Source organism: Microcaecilia unicolor, chromosome 13 (assembly GCF_901765095.1).
Source record: "Microcaecilia unicolor chromosome 13, aMicUni1.1, whole genome shotgun sequence".
In the NCBI taxonomy this organism is placed as follows: Eukaryota; Metazoa; Chordata; class Amphibia; order Gymnophiona; family Siphonopidae; genus Microcaecilia; species Microcaecilia unicolor.
This window is the reverse complement of record NC_044043.1, coordinates 42,305,683-42,333,658: the sequence shown is the minus strand read 5'-3', so window position 1 is coordinate 42,333,658 and position 27,976 is coordinate 42,305,683. Positions and strand designations below refer to the sequence as shown.

At 45.5% G+C, this 27,976-nt stretch overlaps 1 protein-coding gene across 3 annotated transcripts in view; it reads right to left on the bottom strand.

Moving 5' to 3' along the window:
• MSI2 (musashi RNA binding protein 2) overlaps positions 1 to 27,976 on the bottom strand; it is a 621,300-nt gene that overhangs the window by 282,101 nt on the left and 311,223 nt on the right. For all 3 annotated transcript variants that reach the window (XM_030222541.1, XM_030222542.1, XM_030222543.1), the window contains one exon: positions 12,599 to 12,647. In XM_030222541.1, the coding sequence (XP_030078401.1) occupies positions 12,599 to 12,647 (49 nt within the window). The remainder of the gene's footprint in view (positions 1 to 12,598; positions 12,648 to 27,976) is intronic.

Below are 27,976 nucleotides of genomic sequence, written 5' to 3'. Positions count from 1 at the left end.
AGGCATTAATCACAGCCACTTCAATTTTTCTAACACATCACTTGGGGACAAACCGATGCTCAGTACACTCTTGAAACATGTGACCAAGACATTTTCACTTTGAAGCAGACATCAATAAACTAAGAGAAGCACACAAGTTTCTAATCAAGGTTATTTTTCAGATGTTAAAAATTTGCCACTCATAACTTCAGGAGATGGAGCCAAAAGAGAACGCAAGGCAGGAACCCAACAGAAAAACAAAAAGGTGATTTTTATCCTGGGAACCAAAGAAGAGAGTAAGTGGCTCTGTCAAGGAAGTCTTTATCCTCTGCATCAACTACCCGATTCCCCCACCCTCCTTTTTTTTTTTTTTTGAAACACGGATGATGCTCAAGGTCAAAATAATATAAATGAAAGTTAGATCCATCTCTCTCTCTCTCTCTCTCTCTCTACTAGCCGTTGAGCCCGTTAAAACGGGCTACTATTGGAATGGGGGTTTTCCAAGGCCCCCCCCCCCCCGAGGTCGCCACTACCGGTACCCCCCCTCCGGAGTTGCCGCCGCCGCCACCCCTCCACTCGGCCCTCTGTTCGCTATTAATTCAACTTACATCGCCGCAGCACGCAGATCAGCTGAGCTCCCGTCGGCCTCGCCTTCCTTCTCTGCCTGTGTCCCGCCCTCGTGTGACGTACCACCGGCGAGGGCGGGGCACAGGCATGGAAGGAAGGCCGACTGGAGCTCAGCTGATCTGCGTGCTGCGGCGATGTAAGTTGAATTAATTGCGATCAGAGGGCCAGGGCCGGGGGGGGGGGGGGGCAGCGCAGTTTCCCTCTCTGTCCCGCCCCCGTCATCACATATTGACGCGGGGGCGGGACAGAGAGGGAAGTCTCTACTGCACATTTGCGAGTGAGTTCGGTCACTCGCCGTTTATATGTTTGATAAGCATTTACGTATTGTACAGAAGTATGTAAACCTAATAACCATACAACAAAATGTCCCTTCCTCTGCCCAAGTAATGCAGCACAACATTATTACACTATGGTTTATGGTTTATTGACATTTGATGAAATCGCCTTTTAATCACAAAACAAATCAAGGCAACTTACAATAAAAATTTGAGCAGTCAGAAAATAGCTCCATAAAATAAAGGACAGGTATCATCCCTCTTTGGAAGGAGAATTATGCTTAACTTGAAATTCATTCCTCCCTAATTGATAGCAGTGTACCAGGTATACGGCATCCTGATGCCTTTGAACCCCATCATCCACATGGCCATTAATACAAAAAAAAAAATGGAAAATCGGCCATTTTACGGCTGCAGCAAAAATGGCCTTAGTACGCAAGGAAAAACCCACGCAAGGGTGCGCTAAGGCCATGGTTTGCCACAGTTTATTAAAAGGGCTCCTAACTCTTTAGCAAAGAGCCAAGAGGGGAATGGAGAGAAAAGAAAGGGGAGAGGAGAAAAAAATTAGAGAGGAGGAAGAGGGGGGAGATAAGGGAGAAGAAAGAAGATTAACAGAAGAAACAAAACAAAGTAAGAGAGGAGAGAGGGAAAGCAGAGTGCAGGCCAGAGGAGAGAGGGGAAAAAACCACAAGAGGATGAGGGAACAGGATATATTTGATCCTTCTTCCAGAGAATTTGACTTAGCCCCAATATTTGGCAGGTAGGAGCGGCTCATGAATGGATAGGTGCCGCTCACCAAGACCACACTGGGATTTTCACCATAATTATCTAGACAATACCACCGAAAATTATCCCTGAGCACCTCGGTATTAGCCGGGTGATTGTCGGGGCAGAACTAAAGTTATCCGAGTTCCAGCTGTATTCCGCACCCATAATCAGATAACCATTTGGACAAGTTAGGACAGCAAAATAGCTATCCGGGACCAGTGAAGAACCCAGATAACTTCTAGCTGCCACTCTATACCCTGGACATCAGCTGGTGCTAAATATCCATGTACAGCTTTAAACTTTGCACTTGGTGTCTGGGCCACTGACCGCAGTGTTGAAACATCATGGGGGTATTTAGGGTTGTACCAAATATTTGTATTTAATTCGGGCCCGAATAGCGCCCTGAATACATTATTCATATTCAGCCGAACCGTGATTTAAATTCGAACACGAATAATCTGGGGCTGTACTGCGCTAAATCGTTCTGAAATAAACACTTGATCTCTGATTTCACGTTGCTTCTTTTATTATTTGATAAGTCAAAGCTTGGTGCCCATTATTCATATTCAGTCAAATAATATTTTCATTATTCGTATTTGGCTGAATTGTAAAATATGCTATTCAGTATAGCTCTAGTATTTACTTTAATCAATTAATGTGCTACAATTTTCACCTGATTATTCCGCAGCACTGTCACTGTCATGCAAAATTGGGGATGCGGTGGGGGGGGGGGGGGAGGTGGCAGGAGGAAGATTTGATTTCTGTGTATTTGCTGCAAGTACAAGAAGAATCCACCCCCACATTCCAACCCCACCCATCCTGCGCCTTCCAGGAGATACTCTGGCAGAAGAATCTGGCCCTAGAAGGCTTCTCTCACTCAAAAACTATATATGGCAGGGGTTAGGTAAGACAACCCTTCAATCACCCGTGCAGAGGGGCTGTGCTGGGACTGGAGCCCTGCTGAGAGCAGTGAGGAAGGTGCCAACACTGACACTGCTACGAAAACTTACAGGCTGCTCTCAGGAAGGAGAAGGAGATGCGCCAGGCATCTCAGCCTCATTGAATTGTGCTACTTGTAGAGGGGTAAAGAGGCACGCAAAATTAGTCTGTTACCATCAACTCTTCAATGCCCACTAGTCAGCGATCTTGGAGTCATCTACGCACATCTTGTAGGGTTGCGGCTCCATGTAACTCACCATCCCCTAGTATGACGTCTTTAAGTTCTCTGCTCTGGCAAATAATGACAGTTCAGTTTTGTCATGCCAATTAAAGCGTTAAGCTCATATTTTTAAAATGAAGAACCTGAGATGTGGGAGTAACCAGCCCATGGGGAAAGTACGGCCAGCATGATTGCCAGACACTTGGTGTATAATGATTCTACACCATCCTCTTCCCTGCCCTCTAATGCTTAGTCGAGGGTTGACCCTTCCATGCAGGCTGTTCCACTATATCTGAGTCCCTTGTAGAGAATAATGTGTGCGGTGAAGGTGCCACATGCAATGTGTTTCTAAGGTGAAGGCAGAGAAGCAGAGACAGGGTTGCATAAACTTTTTTTTATAGACACCCGGCTAATTCACCAATTTTTTCCGTCAAGGGCACAGACGGAGTGCGTTTAACACGGGTATGTTGAATCCTCTCCTGCTCCACGAAGCCTCGACCACCCTACGAGCTCCAACACTGGCAAAACCCTGAGCTAGGAGCCCTGCCCTGTCTTCTCTGTGTCCCCAGCTGTCACCCAGTGAGGATTAAACAGAGTCAAATACAAAACACACAGTTCCTGCTCATAAAAAGTTGTAATAATAATAATGATGAGGGAAACAAAAACAACTTGCAATGTGACTCAGTATTTATGGCAATGGTCATCCCAAGCCAGGCAAATCCAGGTCACCTCTGACAGAGAAAAATTACATTCTGTTCAGTCTCATGCCATCCCTTGAAGCAGAGGTCTCTGGGATTTGAATTTAATTACTGGCCTTTCCAAACATGAGCTCAAGCCATTCAGTTCAGGTGCACTAGGTAGGTCCTTCATTAAAGGGCACACAATCCAAGAAAATGATGTGCTAAAGGGTGCAGAATTTCAGGCAAAAATAATTATTCTTTTCTACCTCAACTCATATACAGTGGAACACCAATATAATGCTATGATTGGAAACCATAAAATAGCACTGCGTTAAATAAGGGGTCAACAGAACCAGGGGCGTAGCCAGACCTCATGGTGGGAGGGGGCCAGAGCCCGAGGTGGGAGGGGCACATTTAGGTCTGCCGCCGCCCCACCGCTCCCCACCCACTGCTGCAGCAAATACCTTGGCTGGAAGGGGTCTCCAACTGCCGCCAGTTGAAGTCTTGTCCAGCGCCAGTCTTCGGTGCTGCCGTGTTGCCTGCCCTGCTCTGTCTTCCCCTCACGTCCTGCACGTTACGTTCCTTTTAGGGAAATTGAGCATGCTCAGTTTGTGAGGGGAAGACAGAGCAGGGTCGGAGACCAGCGGTGGACAAGACATCAGCTGCAAAACCAGGAGCCCAGAGGAAATTTTAGGGGGGGGGGGCACGCCACTGAACAGAACACGAACACAACTGAACCAAAAAACTGATCTGTTGCAAAAGGAGCTCTAAGTAAAGAACGGAGAACCAAGACATGATTGTGTTATATGCAGATTCGTGTTATTGCGGGGCGTGTTATATCGGGGTTTCACTGTACAAATGAGCCTGGAAGAAGACATACACACAGACATTACCCTACAGGCAGATTTAGATCCATGGTAGAAACTGCCTTTTGCCATCAAGAGGGTGATTTTGTAAAGCACATTTGCAGGTAAATGGGATCTTGGAAAATGAGATCACACCCAAATGTATGTGGGGTGCAAGCCAGCGTATCTCTATACAGTAGGTGTGCTCAGGGGCAGAGTCACAATTTCCACTGTTTATAAAATGCACACAGTCATGCGTAATGCATGCGCACGCATTTGCATCTGCTAATGTCTGTGCCTTCGATCTAGGCTGATTTCTGTAGGATTTATGTAATAAAGACGCACAGGCACCTACATGTATTTTTAAAACTGGCAAAAAAAAACAGACGCCTTCCTGCCCTATTAACCTAGTACACTGTTATAAAATTACCCTCCAAAGCGTTCTGCCATCCTGCAACATTATAACACGCCGAATATGACAAAAACCCAGAGGGGCTGAAAAAGCAGAATCTAAATCTTCAGGTTCCGAATAGCTGAGGGTGAAGTGCTTCTTACTGGTTAGGGACAGGTCAGCACACAGAAGGGAAAACTGGAACAGAACCATGTGCTGTAAAAACCAGGGATTCCCCAAAAAGGTGCCAACCCCACTCCTGGATGCATTTCTCTGTCTTGACAAGTACAAGGCAGCAACAGACAACCGAAGCCAAGAAAGACAGGTGCCTTAACAAAGCTCCCCCTGGCAAAAAAAAAAAAAAAAGAAAGGCAGGTGAAGGGGGGGGGGGGGTCGGGGGGTCAACCTAACTTAATCTGCTTTTCCCAAAACAGTGCAGAGATGGAGCAGCTTTAAGCACAGGTGGGAAATAGTCTTGGTTACAAGGATATCACAAAAGGGAGCCCATTTCTCAGGACCCAAAGAAAAGCCTTCTCGTGGGTTAACAGCTCACCTGTCAAACATGATCTAGTTTCTGTAATAAAATCCATCACACAACAACAAAAAAAGAAAAGAGATGGATGCTCCTCCGGGGCTCTGGAATTCCTGTGATTTATTCATTAAGACCTTTCAGACTATTTTCCTCCAATTCTTTTTTGTTTTTTCTCGCTCTGTTTTTATTGACGACAAATGCATCAAACAATATTAACATCCATCTACACAAAACAGGTGACATCAAATTACATAAATATATGACACCAGACAATAACGGACGACTGTCTTTAATTTCTATATTTTCCCCCTTCCCTTCCTCTCTACTCCCTGTTCCTAGACCCAAACAATTTAACATCCCACACTCCATGGGACCTATCACGTGAAGTCCCCCCGCCAAACCCCACCGTACCATAACCCGAAACAACCCTCAGGAACAGTATTCAGAGCCACATATTTCATCAATACCATACGAGAAACTAGTGCCAACTTAATATTCAGCATTCCTGGGGGGGGGGGGGTTCTTACGTTAAATGTGCTTAACTAATAAAAATGAAAATAAAAAGAACTGCTGTAAATAAAAGTCCCAAAGTCAGAGAATACCTGGCCAACCAGTTCTGCATGTAAGTCCAAAGCACGAAGAGGCAGCTCCCTATGTTCCTACACTGGCTGGGAGATTTTGAAGAAAAGTTTTCGTTACCTCTACAATTGTGAAAAAGTGGATTTGTCAATCATAGGTGACACGAAGTTGGATAAAGTAAAGCGCTCGGAATCTTCTGATCATGTAGGTTCAGCACATAAGGGTGCAAAAGCTTTACGCTGACTGAACATTAACTGTGAAGTCCTGGAAACACAATACGACGGCCTGTCAATTCTTTTTTAAGACCAATTGTTATTGTATTTTCCCACATGCCGTTCGATAAGTCAGAAAAAAAAGGTGGTTTGGGTCACGTTGTATAGTCTTCTGGGGATTTTTAGACTTGTACAATGCTAAAACGAGTTAAGACTGGTATTTATGACAAAGGCAAATAGAACCTGTAGGCTAATGGGTAAAGCAATGGGCTGAGAAACAGGGAAAGCAGGGTTCAAATCCCACTGTAGCTCCTTCTGATCTTGAGCAGCCATTTAACTCTCCCATTACCTCAGGTATTCAATATTCAGCGGGTCTTGTCGGGTAGGAACAGCTCTTACAAGGACTGTCCCGCTCACTATCTCTCTCACACACACACTCCTGCTAAAGGACAGGTATAGCACAGGCAGCACAGTACAAGTATCTTTCTCTCTCACACACTCACTCCTGCTAAAGGACAGGTATAGCACAGGCAGCAAAGTGCAAACTTCCCTCACACACACACTCCAGCTAAAGGACAAGTATAGAACAGGTGGCAAAGTGCAAGCTTCCCTCACTCACACACAGTACAAGTATCTTTATCTCTCACACACTCACTCCTGCTAAAGGACAGGTATAGAACAGGTGGCAAAGTGCAAACTTCCCTCACACACACACACTCCTGCTAAAGGACAGGCATAGCACAGGCGGCACAGTGCAAGCTTCCCTCACACATACACACTCCTGCTAAAGGACAGGCATAGCACAGGCGGCACAGTGCAAGCTTCCCTCACACACACACTCCTGCTAAAGGACAGGTATACACAGGCGGCAAAGTGCAAGCTTCCCTCACACACACACTCCTGCTAAAGGACAGGTATAGCACAGGCAGCAAAGTGCAAACTTCCCTCACACACACACTCCAGCTAAAGGACAAGTATAGAACAGGTGGCAAAGTGCAAGCTTCCCTCACTCACACACAGTACAAGTATCTTTATCTCTCACACACTCACTCCTGCTAAAGGACAGGTATAGAACAGGTGGCAAAGTGCAAACTTCCCTCACACACACACACTCCTGCTAAAGGACAGGTATAGTACAGACGGCACAGTGCAAGCTTTCCTCACACACACACACAAACTCCTGCTAAAGGACAGGTATAGCACAGGTGGCACAGTGCACGCTCATCATGTCTGCCCAGGCCATTCCTTTCCACACTGCATGGATACATCCCAGCTGCCAGCCATTGTCCTCTCAATTTCTGTGTACTTTTGCCCTGGTTCTTCATACTCCAGGGCAGATGAGCATACACAGTCCCACAATTTACCCAACATCCACTACCCCCACCCCCCACATACTCAGTTTTGAATAATCTAAAATGCCAAAATGAGCGAGGCTATGAGATAACGCCCAAACCTCGCCAATCTGCTTGTTTCCGGCCACTAGCTGAAGCATCACTAGTTTGCATTTCCTTTTCGTTTTGTGTTACCGTCTTGGCGCCAGTCTTGTCGTACAAGCAGACTGCGGACATAGGTTTCTCATCTCCTCCCCCATACTATTTGCTTGTCAACCCTCCATTTGCAATACTGTTCCCAAGACACAATGCCACGTCAATTAAATAATTACAATTTTATAACGAAAAATGTTTTTTTTTCTAGAGCAGGGTATTTAAAAACATTCCTGACATATAAAAAGAGACATTCAAACAGTGCACAGAGGTATATTAAAATTTACATTCACTGTTGTGGTGCCAACTAAAATAGTACTTAAAAACCCTTAAAAGAAACCTACACTCAGAAACCTACAGGGCAAAATGTACCATAGCAAAACAGCACTAAGAGGGCCTTTTACAAATGCGTCCAACAGGGGCGTAGCCAGACCGGCGGAAGGGGGGTCCAGAGCCCGAGGTGAAGGGGCATATTTAACCCCCCCCCCCCCCCCGCCGACCCTCTCAACCCCTCATCCCGCCGCCAACTCTCCCCCGCCACCACAGTCGCCTACTTTTGCTGGCGGGGGACCCCAACCCCTGCCAGCCGAGGTCCTCTTCTTCCGGCGCAAGGCTTTGTTCTGTTTCTGTGAGTCTGACGTCCTGCATGTTGTACTTGCAGGACGTCAGACTCACAGAAACAGAACGAAGCCTTGCTCTGGAAGAAGAGGACCTCGGCTGGCGGGGGTTGGGGTCCCCCGCCAAAAAAGGTAGCTGACGGCAGCGGCGGGGGAGGGTTGGTGGCGGGAGGGGGTCGAGAGGGTCGTCGGCAGGGGGGTCCAGGGCCAAATCTACAGGGGCCCAGGCACCCGTGGCCCCACGTAGCTACGCCACTGGCGTGCAAGTGTTTTCAGCATGCGCTAAACACTAGAGATGCTCATAGGAATATATGGGAGTCTCTAGTGTTTAGCACACTCTTATTTTTAGGGTGTGCTAAAAACGCTAGCAACACCTTTGTAAAAGGGGCCCTAACCGTCAGCAGACAGAGCCTAACCCAACCACCCCTACACTAGATAAAGGTAGCACTGTAAATGTCAGAAGATACAAGAAGCAGCCACTGGAGGAATCCACAAAAAAAAACAAAAAACAAAGGAAGGCTGAGTAGGAAACCCAGGTACAAGATAAGGGGCCAGTTTTTACCGCGTCCTGGACAAAAAGGGCTTTTTTTTTTTTTTAAGAGTCCAGAAAATGGACATGCGGCAAAATAAAAACCAGTATGTGTCCATTGTGGCCTGAGACCTTACCACCACCCATTGACTTAGCGGTAAGGTCTCACCCACTACCAGGGGTGTAGCCAGACCTCGAGGTGGGGGAGGCACAGTTTAGCCCGCCTCCGACCCCACCCCTTTCGACCCCCTCCCGTCGCTGACCCTCCCCCGTCACCGCCGTCTTCTTCAGCGCGTTCGATGATCTGTTTCTGCGAGTCCTGACTCCTGACGTCACGCACGTGTGCACGCAGGACGTCAGGACTCACAGAAACAAATCAGCGAACGCGCTGGAGACCAGCACTGAAGAAGACTTCGGCTGGCAGGGGTTGGGGACCCCAGCCAGCCATGGTACCTGGTGGCGGGGTCGAAAGTAGAGGGGGCCAGGGCTAAATCTGTGGGAGCCCATGCCCCCACCTAGCTACGCCCCTGCCCACTACGTGGGCGGTAGGCATGCAGCACGTGCCCACTGCTGTTTAACGCCGGGTAAGCACTACGTGCCAGAAAATAGATAACATTTTCTACCACATGTTTTTGGCACACGCCAAATTCAGAATTACTGCCCGAGGCATGCGGTAGCCAGGCAGTAATGCCGATTTGGCACGTGTTGGACACGCGTAGGCCCCTTATGCATCATGTTAAAGGGCCCCCCAAGAACAAAAATACCAGTATGGCATACTTAAGAGCCCTTTTACTAAGATGAGCTAAGAAACGGACTTGGCGCTAAACCCATTTCTAATGTGTCCCTAAAACAGGGCCTTTTCCCTTTTTATTTTTGCAGGTCTCGCGCTAATTTTTCCATTAGCGCATGGGACTTCCAAAAAATGTTTTAAAGGAGCATTTACAGCCTCCTATTTAGTAGATGGAAAGTGCTCCCGCGTTAACTCAGTGTCAGCACACACTTACGTGACCAATACTATACTACACAGTGCTTCTAGTCAACAAAACACATGACCAGTTCGTCGCGGATTACATAAAGAAGACTGGATCAAAACCTTCCAGGATACGCAAAAAAATTTCAAAATTAAACTCCCCCCAAAATTCTTAAATAACTACATTTTTAACTTTTTTATGAAAGTGAAATAATTTGAGATGATACGAATTTCTAAAGTTAAAAGATTCCAAACCACTGCAACCCGAGAATGTAAAGAAGAATTAAATATAGCTTTATATCTAAGCTGTCTAATAAATGGGGAAGGGAAGGGAAATGGGACTTGATATATCGCCTTTCTGTGGTATTTTGCAACTACACTCAAAGCGGTTTACATATATACAGGTACTTATTTTGTAGCTGGGGCAATGGAGGGTTAAGTGACTTGCCCAGAGTCACAAGGAGCTGCAGTGGGAATCAAACCCAGTTCCCCAGGATCAAAGTCCGCTGCACTAACCACTAGGCTACTCCAAGGAAACTGTAGTAACATTAATTTACACGTTGCTAGCTGGTTAATGCTTCCGTGCCCATTCTCCACCCATGACACACCCCATCTAAAAAAATTGATTTTTTGAAAAATAACTTACGCACACTTCATATGCGCAAACAGGTCAAATACTGCAAAACATTAACACATTTTACGGTAGCCCGTTTTTCACATGCTAAACACACATTAGGGTTAACACCCTTTAATAAAAGGACCCCTTAATGATTTATTAAAATATAAATAAGACCATGACAGAGACTCGATGAGTCCATGTTTCAGCAGACGCCTGCATGAGGTGTATACAAACCCTGCAGAAACACATTAAAAAATACAAACAGTTAACCAGTTTGCTATACTGGCACTTTTTGTCCTTAATTTGCCCCTGGATTTTCTACCCAGCCCTTTTTTTTTTCTGGATAGCACTGTAAATATTTTTCTTCCATAATTGTTTTACAGTGCTGTTAAATGTTTATGTTTGATACTGTATCATGTTAGTCACAGGATTCAATTTGTCATCTCTGAGTTTACCTCACTGATGTACTTATGTTTATATTTGGCCATTTTAGTATTGTTATGTTAAGAGAACTGTAAGTTTTACGTTAAACTGTATCTGCTGTACCCACCATGGGTGAATCTCTCCATAAAGGTGGTTAATAAATCCCAATAAATAAATATTACAACATCCCCTAAAACTCCAATTTATTAAGAACTCAGAAAAATGTTGAAAATAATTTAAAACATCAACAAAAAATATTTTGAAATAGCAGAGATCCCAATCATCCAATAATTTAATATAATGATGAAAATCCTCCACTCTCTCTGCCCTCCCCCCCTCTTAATTCTGTCCCATTTAGCAGCATGTGACCAGAACTGAGACTCCAACATCCCATCAATTCATCCCTCCAGTAGCTACATAACTCTCCCCTCTCCCCTGGCTTAAGTTGGGCAAGCCAAGAGACGCCAGGAAATAGGTCTCTTGGCCACTCTGCTTCCCCCCTCAAATCATCAGAGCACCAGCGCAGGGGTACACTAGTATCACAGGGCAGACAGAACACAGCTGTACTGCGCAGTTGTCACCTGCACTGGTGGTGATGTAAATCTGCAAGCTCCAAACAGAAGCACGCTATTACAGAGGTGGAGGTGCAGAAGTAGTGACAAACTCTGGCCCCATCTCCCTCTATACTGTTTCTCCCCCCCATCCCCATTCACCTACTCACTCTTTACTCACTACAAGCATTCCCCCAGGCTCTCTCTCCACCCCACTCCAACACCCCTTATGTACCCCTCTCCCATATCTTTTTGTTCAACTTATTCACCTTTCCCATTCTCTCTACCCACACTCCTCATTCGTCTCTTGCTCTCTCCCCCTCACTCATGCTCTCTCCTCATGCAGTCACCCGGGGTGCTTTCTGTCCTTCAAGGTCCCCAGCTGACTAGACAGCAGACGGTGCAGTTGGTTCAGAGCAGAGAGCACCGCAGTGGCTAAGAGGTCCACGGGATGGGAAAGTTGCGGCTCCTGCAGTTCTTCGAAAGGCAGAAAGTGGGGATTTGCCTCCAGTGCTTTCACGCTATGCTGCGGCTCCAGTGGATTTTCAGGCATCACAATGCCAAAGAATGTAGCTGGGTGGAGAGGGCAGGACGCCACTCGTCACAAGCTCTCTAGGTCTAATTTTACAACCTCCTAAGCCAGGCCTTTATTTATTTTTTGTCTATTAGATTGTAAGCTCTTTGAGCAGGGACTGTCTTTCTTCTATGTTTGTGCAGCGCTGCGTACGTCTTGTAGCGCTATAGAAATGCTAAATAGTAGTAGTATTTAAAACCAAAGTTATTTTCCACAATTCTGTGTAGTGAGCCCGCTCAATGTGCATTAAAAAGCAAAGAAAAAAAAATTGTAAAAGCATACAATAACATAAATATACATTAAAAATAAGAAAACACATTCTACAAAACCCATCCCATACAAATCCGGGACCCTTTAAGATCAGGGTGGGTAACCATGGTCCTCAATCCAATCAGGTTTTCAAGATTTCCACACTGAATATGCATGAGATCGATTTGCATGTACTAATTCTGTGGTATGCAAAATAGATCTCATGCAATCTTGAAAACCCAACTGGGTTGTGTTCATAAAGGACTGTGGTTGCCCATCCCTGCTCTAAGAAACAACTATCCTGACCAACGAAGGACCTACTAGATATAACATTAACACCACATCCTTTAACGCTAGGTGCAAGCCTTCACCAGAAGCAAGGATGAATTCTCAGAGGCTACTGGGCAGAGTGTGCTCAATTTTCTTCCACGCTATGTCATATTGGGAGATGCATTCTTTCTCTGCTCTCTTCTCAGGAGCAGCGTTCTTGCACAGCTACAAACCAGACACTCAACGACAACTTAATCTTACTTACCTCTGTGCCTGTTGGTAGTTTTGTCAAACATAAGCATCGCATCCTCTACCTGCACAAAAACACAAGAGACAACATATGAGTTAGGATAAATATTGGTAATTTGGTTGTCTGCCACCACAGAACAGATGGAAAAGATGGTGACAAAACCAGTTTCCCCCCCTCCCCCATCAGGAGGTTGGCCCTCGACTCATTGCCAGTCCCCAGCTAGGCTGCTGCTCCGTTATTGGATAAACAGGCCCAGGAAAAAAAAATCGCAAGGCTATTCCTTTGAGAAAAAAGTAATACACTTGTGTGAATTCAGAAAAGCATAGGAGAAATCCAGAGGACTCTGAGGTAAGGGACAGTAGAGGTGAAAGTAGCTGAGGTATATCGGCAGATTGGATAGGTCACATGCTTGTTTCAGCTAAAGGTTTCTTTGTTGTTATCTTTATGCTACTACTAGGATTTTTCCTGTGGAACTTGTAGCTGACTGACAGACACAAACATTTCATTACACAATGGCCAAACACCAAGCTGCTTTCAGTGTGTGGAGGGAAAAGGGGTTAACAGGGGACTAGAAATGACCGCATCGTGTCTTATTACCAATGCATCAAGCACAGACCTCACCCCCCCCCCCCCCCCTTCATTTGCACACCATGTACTGTAAATGTCAAGCTGTGCTATAAATTTATGTCTGCACAGAGCAGGGCAACATCCCTGATCTGAAGATAGTGTCTATTGCTTCTGGGCTGGCATGTTCCAAGCAGTATCCCTTGAGTCAGAGACAACCAAAATCACCCTTTCCCTAGCTTGGAGACCTCAGCCGCCAGACAACATGAGAACTTCATGGTTAGCAAAGAACTATTCCAACATCCACACAGAGCAGTCGATCTGACTCCTCTCCCTTAAGTGTCTCGCTGACAAACACATAGTACCAGGCCTCTCATCACTTCATCTGCGAACAGCCAGCTCAGCTAGGAACCTGTCCCTGTGGGGCTGGGAATGTGGTTGCCAACTGACTGCCAGAAGACCCTTACCAAAAAGCCGGTTTGTTTTTATTTTTTTATTTCCTGCCCCGTAGTCTTGCAGCTCTCTATCTCTCTCCCTTCCATCCTGCGGGTCCAGAAACTCTCTCTCAGTGTTGGGAAACCAACAAGAGTCACAGCAGCGCTAAAGATGTACTGCTTCTGGCTGCCCTAGTGCTTTTCTGTGCTTGGCCTCATCTTCCTTGATGCAACTTACTGGGCAAGGGACGAAGCAGACAGAAGCACCTGGGCAGCATGTCTTTAGCTCAATGCCTCAACTCATTGGTTTTCCAGGACTAGGAGGGAGGAAGGGGGGGGGGGCAGATGCCAGATACGCTGTGGGGGGCGAGGGAGAGATGCTAGACCCACAGATGGGGGGGGGGGGGGGTGGAGAGAGAGTAAGAGATGCTGTTCCCATTGGTGTATAGATGCCAGACCCACGGTATGGAGAAGGGGAAATGCCAGACTCATAGGATGGGGGAGAGAGATGCCAGTTCCCCCCCTCTAGGGTAAGGGGGGAAGAAAGGGAGAGAGATGCTGGGCTCAGGGGGGTGACTGAGAGACCAGACTGTAGATGGGGAGAGATGCTGGATCTGCAATGGGGGACGTGGGGAGTGGAGGGAAAAGAGAAAGCTCTTGAACTGCAAGGGTGGGCAGGGGAGAGAGAGGGAGAGATGCTGGCTGCAGGGTGAGGGTGCCTTAGGAGGAAAAGAGAGAGAGATAGAACAGGTTCACAGAGAAAGATGCTAGACATGGAGGAAGCCTAGTGACAGGGACCCAGAGGTGGCACTGCTGGATGGGGGGGGAAGGAATAGCGACACTGAGAAGACAGATATGGAACATGTAAGGAGGATAAAAAGAGGGACATAGAGGATAGGATAAGGGATGCAGCAGGAAGATGGGTAGTGGATATGGAGTGAGAAGACGTGTCAAATGGACAGAAGACCCTGCAAGAGAATTAGAAAAAAACAGAGAAAAACAAAAAAGAGGCACTGGGAGTAAAGCAAATGGAGAAGGAAAATGTTATATATTAAATATTATATAATATATAAATATTCTGAATGTAGTAATTGGAACGTGTCAGCTTTGGCAAATGTCCTTCTCTATCATCTTGCATTTCAGTTTCTATTTCTATACTATTGCTGACTTCTTGAGGTTTCCAGTTTTTTTGTCTAGTCCTGATTTGTGGTCCCTCCCCTTGTTTTCAATTTGTTGAGAGTCAAGGAAGTTGCATGGAAATATTTTTAAAATAAATAAGAGGAAATATTTTTTACTCAATGAATAGTTAAGCTCTGGAACGCGTTGCCAGAGGATGTGGTAACAGCGGTTAGCGCATCTGGGTTTAAAAAAGGTCTGGTCAAGTTCCTGGAAGAAATGTCCATAATCTGCAACTGAGACAGCCCCAGTAGCTGCTACTACATCCTCCGCTTGCCATGGGATGGGTGGCATGGAATGTTGCTACAGTTTGGGTTTCTGCCAGGTACTTGTGACCTGGATGGCCACTGTTAGAAACACGAATGGACCATTGGTCTGACCCAGTATGGCTATTCTTATGTTCTTATGACCAAGGTGCAGGATTCTGTTAGCATGTATTTTCTGTGAGGTATTCTGCTAGTGTTTAGATTCTAGGTAGGAAGCTATAAACACTCTGATTTTCCAGTAGGGATTATATAGGATGCTGCCTTTTCATAGGTAGGGTTGTTGCTATTTAGTGCTGCTGTATTATGCCAGGTTTTCTATAGATGTGAGAAATGTGTTTGTTTTTTGCAGGGTTTGATTACTGGAGCTCTATGTCTCTTACGTCAAGTTTGTGAAATAATCATAGAACGTGCATACACGTGGCAGTTTTTTCTTCCAAGGTAACAATTCTAGTGCGGACAGTTGGTTGTAGAGGAGTGGGGTGAAGAAGGGACTAAGGGACAACAGTGGGTGTGGCAAGAGACTAGGGGAGAGGCATGGGGTGGGGCAGGGCAGGAGTCAGGTTTTTCTTTGCCAAAAAGTTGGCCACCCCCACTGAGAAGCTCTCATATAACTGCCATTCACAAACATCCATTTTAACAACCTTGTTTTTGCCTTGATCAGGAGCTAGGCCCAAACTTGGCATCCAACATGGCTCCAGATTAATTTCATCCCAATCAAGCTAACAGCTCAATGCCAGGATGCAGGAGGAGGGGGAATCCCTCTTCCACTCCTACCCCCAGTATTATGTAAATTTGTCACAAGCTGGCACTGGTGTACTTTAGTAGGTGGGCATGACATGGGTGTTGGTCCCCTTTCCCCCAAACTGGCCTCCTCCCCTCCTCAAACCTTGCCTATGCAGGTCAGTAGGCCCATATTCTCCAGTCAGACAAACTAAGTAAATTCAACAGGCCAGCAGGTCACAGGCAGCCAGATACAGCTTAGCACGTTGTTTTGGCACTGCCTGCTTGCCCAGAGCAACTTTCTGTAGCTAGGTAACCAAGAAAACGTACAAACAACTCTCAGGCCCAGCTGGCACCATTTTCACCCCCACCCCATAGTATCTGCTTCTGTTCTGTCCTCCTGTTAATGCACTTGGCTCTGCCCGTCCTGCAGAATGCCAGCTAAGAGCAGCCTATGCTGATTAACAGAGCATTCATCTCTCAGATCCCCTGGGCTGCCCCCTGAACTCCCTTCCCTGCCCATACCCTCTTGGTATTTTGCTGGAGAGATGCACACCAAGGCTGTTCTGTAGTAAACAACTTTTAAAGCAGCAGAACCACTACCTTCAATAAACTTGCCTGTTTGTGCTTTTAAAAACTGTATGACACCCAAGATCTGAAGGGAAAAAAATGTTCAGCAAAGATTTAGTCTTATTTATTTTGTTACATTTGTACCCCGCGCTTTCCCACTCATGGCAGGCTCAATGCGGCTTACATGGGGCAATGGAGGGTTAAGTGACTTGCACAAAGTCACAAGGAGCTGCCTGTGCCTGAAGTGGGAATCAAACTCAGTTCCTCAGGACCAAAGTCCACCACCTTAACCACTAGGCCACTCTTACTCTTCATTCACCTCTTTTATATGCTCAAAATACTAATTTTATTACACAGAGGGTCTCCACTTTAGCTATTCAAGGTATGTATGCCATTCAGTTAACAGTGGCGTCCATGTGGGTTTTTAAATATACTTGCACCCCAGGGATTTTCCCTCAATTTTTATATTCCTCCAGTGACAGGCCAGAAGCTGCAGTGACAGGTTATAGAAATAATAGAACCTGGCAGCACATAAGGCCCATCTCATCTGATCAGTTTACTTGAATTCCACGGACCCCAGTTCACCTCTGGGTTTCCCCTCAGGGCTTCACAGCTAGAGGATCCTCTATGCTTGTCCCAGGCTTGTAAAAATTCCTTTTTTTTTTTTTTAATTAAAGGCAATTAAACTGTACATTCTTGAATTCTGTTACTTTTTCCATTGGGAGGTCATTCCGTGACTCGACCATCTTTCCTGCCAGATGCTCACTCTAGAACCCAAAAGTCACTGGTACATAACCTCTCAAGCTCCTGGGATCATTGCCTCTGTTGAACTCAGAAGAGGGTGCACGCACTGCGCCGTTTCCCAAGAAAAGCACAGTCAAGGGCCTGGATTGCAAACAAGCCTGTCTTAAGTCCACACATGCCCTCCAGAACATTCCTTGCAAAGATCCCAGGTCCATGGCCCCTGAAAATCGAGGCCAGGCACTTCCTGAAGGCCAGTTGGGTTGGTGGAAGAACATGAGGGGCCTTCCCAGGATTTCAAACATCTCATTACGAATGAAAAACACACCAGACTTAACAGCCAACAGAAAACAGCGCTACCACTTTAAAAAAAATATGCCCGCAACAATTAATCTTGTTGAAAGGACACTGCAAGACACTCCACATATCTGGTTTAATTGTGTGCTTTAACAATACCCCTTTGGTGGTATCTTTCTTTCTATTTCCTCTGGTTTCAACATTTTACCTCTGCCAAGCCCTTTCAAACATCACCCCACCCTTCTCTCTCCATTCCCTTTGGGACAGCTATTGTACTGCAAAAAATAGATTCTAATTCAGCATAGTCTTCCTGCACAATGATGGTCTCGGCACCTCCTGAATACCAAACATACAGAACAGAAAAAAGAATTTTTTTTCTATTAACACTTTGCAAAAAAAAAAAAGAAAGAAAGAAAATGAAAGATCTGAGAACTGGAGAGTGGCATGAAAGGAAAAAACCAATGTGAACCTAGCTTGGCAAAAAAAGAGAAAAAAAAAAACCTAAAAATGGAACAAACAAAAAAAAAAACAAACCCTCCATTCTTAGTAATTCAGGAACCCTATCAAGGGTATGGAAATCTGGTAGAACAAGGAGAGCTGAAACTTGAAGAATCAAGGAGATAGAAAGGGTGGGGGTGGGGGGAGGGAGGGAGCCAGCCTCAAAACACAGGGCCTCTTTCTCACGGTTCTCAGCCACTCAGAGCACAAGTGGCCCTGTGTGAACGCTCTTCAAGGAGAAATAAGGGGCAGAGAAAAGGTAACTGGCAGGAACCCCTGATGTAAGCAAAAACAAGAGCTTTTTTTCCCTTCTTTCTTAACAAATGAAATCTATCCCATCCCGCTTCCTGACTCTCCTGAATGCCAAATCTATTAACCCTTATGTTTGAGTGTATGGGGTTTTGTACAATGCATTATGCATGGTGTGCTCTGTATATGACCTGCAGGGTGTTCATGTGGTATATTTGGTGATGCATTTTCAGTATGAAATGTATAGTGTGTGTGTGTGGTGCATTATATATAAGGTATGTTAGTTGTTTATGATGGGTGTGAAATGCGGGAAGTCTATTTTGTGTATGGTACAGGCGACGTATACAGTTTGTGTAGTCTATTTTGGTACATCACTTCTGTCTCTGTCCCCACCCACTTGTATTTGATCTCCTGAAAAAGTTATTGGATTCTTTCCAGCATCTTCAGCACTTATCGCAGAAGTTGTCTGACAGGTCAGGGCTGTAAAAAAAAAAAAAGCCCAGACATGTCAAACAGGAGGTGCCCCCCCAAAAAAAGTTTCCCTGATGGCCCAGTGGCTTTGTCCTTCCCCCCGACTCCCTTTCAACACAGGGGCACAGGGGGACTGGAGGTCCAGTGGACCTGTAGCCCCCTCAACCCCCTTGACACCAAAAAGGTCCCTGGTGGGCCAGTGGGCAACTCTATCCCCACCCGCTAGTGGTCTAGTTCCCCCCCAACCTCCTGTATTCCTCTGCCGCCTCCAAAATGGTGGCGCCCTACCCAGTGCATCCTAGGATGTGCTAAGAGGGGTTTTCCTAGCAAATAAGGGTTATGAAAGTCCCACAATGCACTGGGCAGGGCGCCACCATTTTGGAGGCAGCAGTGGAATACAGGAGGTTGGGGGGGAACTAGACCACTAGCGGGTGGGGATAGAGTTGTCCACTGGGTCATCAGGGACATTTTTGGTGTCGGGGAGGGTTGGGGGGGGCTAGAGGTCCACTTGATCTCCAACACCCCCCCCCCCCCGTGCCCTTGTGTTTGGGGGGTGGGGTTGGAGGGCAGAGGTCCGCCGGACTTCCAGCCCTCCTCCCACTATGTCTGAAGGAGTGGGGGTGAGAAAGCCACTGGGCCACCAGTGAACGTGTCAGAGGGGGTTAGGGGAGATGGAGGTCCACTGTCTGGGTGCAAATTAATCTGGAGAAGCTGCAAGTTTGAATCACCTGCACAACTCTGGGGGTTCCTTAAAAGCACAGACACCTGTCCATGAGAAGACCCAGAAAGAGAAATGGAGCTGAAGAATACGCACTAGTCCGCTGAACTTCCCCACCCTCCCCAGGCTGCTATGAACGTCCCAACCTATGCACTAGGTGACCTAAACAACACAATAATTAATCTTTTTTTTTTTTTCAGAGGCCCTGGGCTGAAATCAGTCCTGCCAGCACTAGAACTACAAAATTCCAGCTAACAGTGTTTGTAATTGTTTTTCAGCAGGATTCCTTCCTCCCCTCCCCTCACACTGTGCAAAATTAGAGACCAAATGGACCATGGAATGGAACAGGCAGCCATCTCACCAGGTTGATATCCAGGACATACCAGTATCTAACATAGACCAGTGCTTCCCAAACATTTTCACTTCACGGCACCCTTCTTGTTCGAGCAACTTTTCGCGGCACACCCCCTAACCTCTGCCTCCTCCCCCCCTCCCCCCGCCACACAGGTCTCCATCTTTTTATCTGCACAAATATATCAGTGCTAGGGTGTCCCTATAACCATTCCCTCCAAATAACACACTGATTACGATTTATAACAAATTACTAATGAACCTATGAAAAGTTATTCCATTATTATACTTCCTCTTTGTACATCTGTATGCTACACAAGCCAGCATCTTTAAAAATATAAGTGAGAGGAAATAAAAAATGCTACCAACAATAAAGAATGACAACTCGGATCCAGCAGCTCTTAGGTTTGCTTGCTTTTTTTTTTTTTTATGGGAATGGAAACAGAGACTACTGACCTATTAGCTTCAGTTTTTTTTATTTCATCCCATCTCCTGTTTTCATCCAACCTCCTTAGCAGTCACCTCTTGAGTCTCAAACCCCATCTACTCCCCGTCCCCATTGGCCGCGACAAAAAAAAAAGTGTGGGGCCGCAGCAGCCTTCAGGCATGTGCTGTTGGCTGTGCTGGTCCTCTGCCCCCGCTGATGTCAACTTCCAGGTTCCGGGGGCAGAGGGCCAGCAGAACTGACCGCACATGCTTGAAGGCTGCTGCAATCCTGAGCTTAAGTGGTGCTAAATATTGCTTGTGCCCACCCAGGTACTGTTCAATTAATGCTGGGGAGGGGGGGACGGGTCCAGGAGAGGAGCCAGAACTTAACTAGTTAGCGGCAATATTCAATCCACTAACTAGATAAGTATGTGGATAAGGTTAGAACAGCAAAAAAGCTAGTCCTAACTTTATCCGCCGAACTGATCAGGCACAGTCTGAATATAGGCCAGCGCCCGGTCAACTTTTGGGAGACTGCACATACTCAGACACCTACAGAGAGGACAAAGGTACTTAACCACACACCCTACAAGACAGGAGAGAAGGGTCTGACACAGGACAGAAGCGGTTCGGTATCTGGTAGGCTTCCAGAAAGAAACCAGAACAAGAAACCCAAAGACAAGAGTTTTAGAAATGACACTGGAAGGAGGTAGGTCCAACCTAATTATTTTCTGAGAGTATGCAATTACCTACCAACAGAGATAGCAGCAACCAAATGAGAAATGGAAAGGGGCAGAGGGGGAAATATCTGGGGCAAGGGAAGGTAAAATTCCAAGATGCTCTTATCTTTCACTGGTTGGATTTAAGATGACCTATACTGGATCCTGTATTCGGGCATACATGCTTGAGCATCTCCGAGCTCCAAGGCCCTCAGCTCTTCACCGGGAACCCTACACTTAGTCATCCAGTCCCTTGGGCATGGCAAACAACTTGACAGTGAACCATCTGGCTCCCTGAAGCAGAAACCCTCCCATCTCCATCCCTGGCAATCTGACAGCCAATATTACTGTAACTACCCTTAAGGAATTCAAGGGCTAGGGGGCTTTTCATTACCTCTCCCCCACACAAACTAAGCAAGCAGCATACACAGACTCATCCCATGGCATCACTTTTCTTCCCATGACTGAATTATAAAAACAAACAAAAGAATATAGAAAAGAATAGATTAGTGAGGCTCTTCATGTACCGATTTTGCTTTCTGAACACTTAACATACATTTATTCACTAGTCAGATACCTTTATAAGTGGGAAAAAGTTCTTTAAACCAATAGGGATAATATTTTTGTTTTGTTCTTTTAAATCTTGTTTTCAGCAGGTGGTTTAATTCCACTTTGGCGATGGCTGTTACACCACCATTTCCTCAAAGGGGCTGGGTGTAAGATTCCTTCTAATCAGCGCAGGTCTAAGTTCTAACCTTGTAGGACCCCGCATTCTTGCATGAAGAATGATTCCAACCGTAAGACAACTGAAGCCATATCAGATAGCAAAGATTCAGTCCCCCCCCCCCCCCCCCCCCAAATAGGTTAGCAGGAGCCCTGGTAAGGTGGCAAACCATTAACATTTCCCCTTCTTCAATACTGTTCTGGGATTGTAAGCTCTTTGAGCAGGGACTGTCTCTCTTTGTTAAATTGTACAGCGCTGCGTAACCCTAGTAGCGCTCTAGAAATGTTAAGTAGTAGTAGTAGTTTCCAACCTCAGGAAGAGACAGCCCTTCAGCTCATGGCTGAGACAGTCTGTTTGGATCCCAATCAAAAACAGATTGAGAGAAATGATCCAATTTCTTCCATTACAAGAAACAAACGTCAGAAAGGCATTTTCTAAGCAAATAATCAGCTCTCCGTGGAAAGGTCAAACAAGGCAATGAGATGCTCAACCCCAACTCCTCACTTCAGCATTCCAACTCTCCCTCACAAAACAAAAATGAAGAGGATTCCAGCCCACAGCATAGCTGTAGTGCCTGGATCCCCCAACTATGGCTTTTGGGCCAGAAGCGGGCCACAGAACCCACTTCTCCAGCCCACAGCTGAATCCAACTCATGAGGAAGGTTTTTTTGTTTTTTTTTTTGCATGCGAGCATGCATGGCTACAAACAAAGGCTGGTGGGGTTCCCAAATTCTCAAGTTGAAGACAGCAAGGTTTGTATGACATGGTGATTAACTTGGCAAACTCCACAGAGGACCCCTCCTCCCACCCCAATATCAGCCTTTCTCTCGAAAAGTTCAAGGAAGCAATCATGCCTCAAATACTGGTTACTGGTGAAACCTCAATCCGAGTACTGCATTCCGTTTCTGGAGGCCACAGTTCAAGAAGATAGAGACTGGCCAGAGGTAGTCCGGAGAAAGACAAAATGGCGCGCAGACTGCATCAGAAGTCATAAGTGATCAGGTTCAGGGATCTAAATAGAGGATTGATGGGGGATAAGATAGAGCTATTTCACATAAAAGGCATGAGGAATTATCAAGAAGCCCTTTTCAATGGAAAGGAAGTTCTAGAACCAGGGAGTCACAGTAAGATGACTGAGGGGGATAGACACAGGAATCATGTCAAAAAATAGTTTCTAATGGAAGGAGTAATGCATGCCCAAAATGCCCTCCCAGAAGACGTGGCAGAGACGAAAATGGTAGGCTGGAGGGAGGGTAGAGGGCTTGGCTGCCATCTGTAACGCATCTTCAAGGGGTAGGAGTTCTGGGGGGGGAAGAGAGACACTTTTCTTTTTCTCACACTAGTCCCTTTAAAAAAATGCTCTCCAATAGCACTGGGACCCACTTTAGCAGCCCCATGCTCCTAGGGAGCAGAAAAACACCGCTTGCAAGGATTATTACAAGTTGTGTTATGCCTGTACAAGTGAAGTCACTAACTTTATCACAGGCTAAGGATTTCTGCAGTAAGTTAACGTATGGTAAAAGGCTACTTGTACTGCAGCTTAGTAATTTCCTCCCTTAGTCTGTACTCCCCTAGTGCCCCTTTTACTTCACGATGATCTAATGGTCCAAGTACCTTCCTCACAGGCTTCCTGTTACTAATGTACCTGAAAAGGTTTTTACTATGAGGTTTCGTCTCTACGGGAGTGAGTGCAATGAGAGGGGATTGGGGTGTGTGTGCAGTGATAACATAAGGGGGATGGAAAGGGGGGAAAGAACATGGGAAGGCACCCCTAACCCCACCCCCACAAACTGCACTCTCAGAAGATCATCTCATTTAATATCCTCACACCCACATAAGAACGTAACAGTAGCCATACTGGGTCAGACCAATGGTTCATCTAGCCAGTATCCTGTTTCCAACAGTGGCCAAGCCAGGTCACAAGTACCTGGCAGAAACCCAAATCGTGGCAACATTCCATACTACCAATCCCAGGGCAAGTAGTGGCTGCACCATGTCTGTCTCAATAGCAGACTATGGACTTTTACTCCAGGAACTTGTCCAAACCATTTTTTAAACCTAGATACGCTAATCACTGTTACCACATCCCACATCCTCCGGCAATGAGTTCCAGAGCTCAACTATTCTTTGAGTGAAAAAATATTCCATCTTATTTGTTTTAAACGTATTTCCATGTGATTTCATTGAATACCCCCCCCCCCCCCCCCCCCCGGTTTTTGTACTTTTTGAAAGAGTACAAAATCAACTCACTTCTACTCATTCTATATCACTCAGGATTTTTTAGACCTCAGTTATACCTCCCCTCTGCATTCATGCACATTCTTGCAGCCTTAATCTGGGCAGCACCTTTCAGAATTACCTCCAAAGTGTGCACTTTTCAACTTGTTGTTTTCTAAAATCACTTTTACGATCTGCAACGTAAATTTGTAAGCAAAGTGTGCACAGGGGAAGAGAAAGCAGGTATCTTGCCAAGCGTTCAATAAGGTTCAATTTCATATGGGTTTCGGGGTAGTATGTCAGGCTTCAATTTTCTGGTGCAACAGACTAGTAAGTCTCAAGCTTGCTATATGTGCCTTACAGAAGCGGAGCCAGGTTGACGGCGCGTGGGGAGTGAATGCGGCGAGAGACAGGACTTCCGCCAGCACCGGCGCACATTTTCAATGCAACACGTTGAGAAAAAAATAGGCGCCAGCAGAACTCTGTTTGGGGGAGCAGCCACTCCCCTGGCACCCCCCCCCCCTTAACTACGCCACTGCTTACCATTAAAAAAACCAAAACCACATTCTGCCATCAGATCTGAACTGTGGCATCTGATATCGATGCATTTTTCTCTTAAAAAATGAGAAAATTGCAAAACTGGAATTTTAACCCGTCCCTCTGGTAACAGGTTACTGAGCAGAAACTGTGTACAACTGTTTCATGGCTTCCAGGTTGCAACTACTCAGCTTAATATATTTTTATTTGAGTTCTTCCTACCACTAGTTACTGCACAGTGGCAATAGAATGCAAAGCCATGGATGTGTCTGTCCTAGGCTGACACATCATAATATGACTATAGAAGACTTTTACAGCAGGAAAGGAAACATGCTGCGCTTTGGGGCTGCTTCCCATCATACAGAAACTTCTTTCTTAAATGAAGTCAATTGGCAAATTATGACAGACAAAGCTACAGTGCATTATCAATTACTGTAAAAATGGCTACAGACAAGTAGCACATAAGAGGGCCAATATTCAAAACTATTTAACTGGGTAGCAGAGACTCTTAGCCAGATAACTGGAGGTCAGCTGCTTATTCAGGAATATTCAGCAGCACTTACCTGAATAGAGCTGCTGAAACCTCTCTAACTGCAAAAATAGAAACCGGCTATTGTGAGGTGATCCAAGGTCTATTTATTTTATTTGTATTTATTGCATTTGTATCCCACATTTTCCCACCTATTTGCAGGCTCAATGTGGCTTACATGATTATGTTAACATTGTGAGGTGATCCAAGGTCAGAGTAGGCACTTGCATAAGAACATGAGTAGCCATACTGAGTCAGACCAATGGTCCAACTAGCCCAGTATCCCGTTTTCCAAACAGTGGCCAAGCCAGGTCACAAATACCTGGCAGAAACCCAAAACATGGCAACACTCCATAGCACAAACCCCAGGGCAAGCAGTTGTCTCCCATGTCTGTCTAATAGCAGACTATGGACTTTTCCTCCACGAATTTGTCCAAACCTTTTTTAAACCCACACACACTAACCGCTGTTAACATATCCTCCAGCAAAGAGTTCCAGAGCCTTACTATTCGTTGAGTAAAAAAATATTTCCTCCTATTTGTTTTAAAAGAATTTCCATGTAACTTCCTCGAGTGTCCCCTAGTCTTTGTACTTTTGGAACAAGTAAAAAAATCAATTTACTTCTACTCATTCTACACAGGATTTTGTAGACCTCAATCATATCTCCCCCTCATCTGTCTCTTTTCCAAGCTGAAGAGCCCTAACCTCTTTCGCCTTTCCTCATACGAGTGGAGTGCCATCCCCTTTAACATTTTGGTCGCTCTTCTTTGAACCTTTTCTAATTCCGCTATATCTTTTTTTTTGAGCTATGGCGACCAGAACTGAATGCAATACTCAAGGTGCGGATGCACCATGGAGCGAAACAAAGGCATTATAGTATTTTCGGTCTTATTCACCATCCCTTTCCTAATAATTCCTAGCATCCTGTTTGCTTTTTTTGGCCGCTGCTGCACACTGAGCAGAAGATTTCAGCGTAAGATCTATGATACCCAGATCTTTTTCTTGAGTGCTGACCCCCCAAGGAGGATTCTAGCCATCAGATAACGCTGATATTCAGCCCTTAACCAGTTAAGTTAACCAGCCAGTTGGCTATCCTATCTTTGTACGTTTTAACAACGGATTAAGGGCTGAATAACAGTTAAGTGTCAACTGGTCGTACATATCTGGATATTTAATGCCGGTGCCTAGACATGGTCCAGCTCTGAATATCGAGCCATAAAGCCAGGAGTGACAAACAAAGTCGCTACCCAAAATGGTAACTGAACACAAGAGATCCCACGGAGAAACCAACGGGTGAAGTCCAGAAGTGGGAAATGAAGGACACCTAAACAAACCACTGGTCCAAACAGTCCAATTTATTCTTTAAAATGAATATAAAAACTTCAGAGATCAACACAGCAACCGTGTTTCGGCATGCACGATGCCTGCTTCAGGAGTCTGATGTTTGCAAAAAAAAAAATTTTCAAAAGGCCAATGAATACTTGAAGCAACGTATAAGTCTTTAAAAAGACAATATGCATGAAGAAGATGTGTATCAAAGCAATGAACCAATTTGCAGAGAGTCTCAGTGTAACGGGGTAAACGTGAATGCCCCGGGGAAACAAAATCGCTAACCGCTGTTGGCTAAATTTTACCCCCAAAGTTCTCATAATGGGAAAGTAACACTATTAACAGAACAGAAACAGCATGGAAGTGATCTGCACTAAGCCAGTCTCTCCCATTTACTGAGCAGTGGCCAGGGAGAGGGGAACAAGGTACAAGACCACAGGTTAGCTAAAATCGCTTCATCTGTTTTTCTATTTCCCAGTCTGGTGAGTTCTGATCCCATCAGACTTCAACGGTCTGTGCCCTGGAAGTGGCACTAAAGCTTTGCTCTCATACCAACTTCGTGCGGTCACCAGAGCAGATTCACTGCACTGTTCCATAGCTATTGCGCTGTCCTAAAACACCCCCAACTGCACAAACAGCTTTTATGAAATCATTCCTCTCAAAAGACTGCCATAAACCAGAGACTCCCATAAGGGCCAGAAAGAAAAACAGCAAAGCAGAGAGGGAAGGGAAGGGAAATGGGACTTGATATACAGCCTTTCTGAGGTTTTTTGCAACTACATTCAAAGCGGTTTACATATACTCAGGTACTTATTTTGCACCAGGGGCAATGGAGGGTTAAGTGACTTGCCCAGAGTCACAAGGAGCTGCAGTGGGAATTGAACTCAGTTTCCCAGGATCAAAGTCCGCTGCACTAACCACTAGGCTACTCCAGTTAAGTTTAGCAGCCCAACTGGACCACCTAAATAGCAGTCCTATAAACTTAACAGCCCAGCATTGAATATCCAGAGCCAGCACCGATCACGGTACTTATGCAAGCTGCTTCCCGTGGTTTGAAATATCGGGCCCCAAATTTCGTAAGATCAGAAACTTCCTTTAGCCCTCATTAGTCAGGTGCCAAAACAATTCTAATTTTACTTCCAAGCAGAATTAGCTGTCGTCAGCAAAAATCTTTTTTTTTTTTTCTTTCACTGTGCCTAGCTTTACCTGTTAACTGGAGTACACTAGGGTGAAGGAACGCATTTAGCACTGCTACCAGCGCACACAGGCAAAAGCAATACTATTCAGCCACTGCTCATAGTATTTTCTAAGCACTACTGGGTGTACACAGCACTGCACAATGACAAGCATTTCGGTACGATATGTCCATGTCCTGAAGAGCTTACAATCTAACTTTACCTGAGGCAATGGGAGATAAAGGGGCCCTTTTTTCAAAGTGTGCTAAAATCTGGGCTTCATGAGTGTGTTGAACCCAGATTTTACAAGGTACTTTTTTAGGGTTGGTTTTTATTTTTGCTTTTTAATTATTTAGGAGGCACTAAGTGCTCCCAGGTAAACCATGAGTTGTCCAGTTAACCTGCACTAATTGTAACACGCTAGCTGGACAACATGGGAACACTCACTCTCTGTCCATGATGTTTAAAAAAAAAAAAAAATCAGTAACGTGCAGGTTACTGCAAGCTAACAGGTAAAATACCACAAAATGCTTTTAACGTGTTTCTGTGGTAGCCTGTTAGCGTGCGTTAACCACACGTTAAGGGTCCCAAAGTGACTTGCCAAGGTCACAAAGAGCGTCAATGTCAAACAGGAAAAAACTGTGGCTTCCCTAGTTCTCCAGGTGTACAAGGAAGCCTAGTG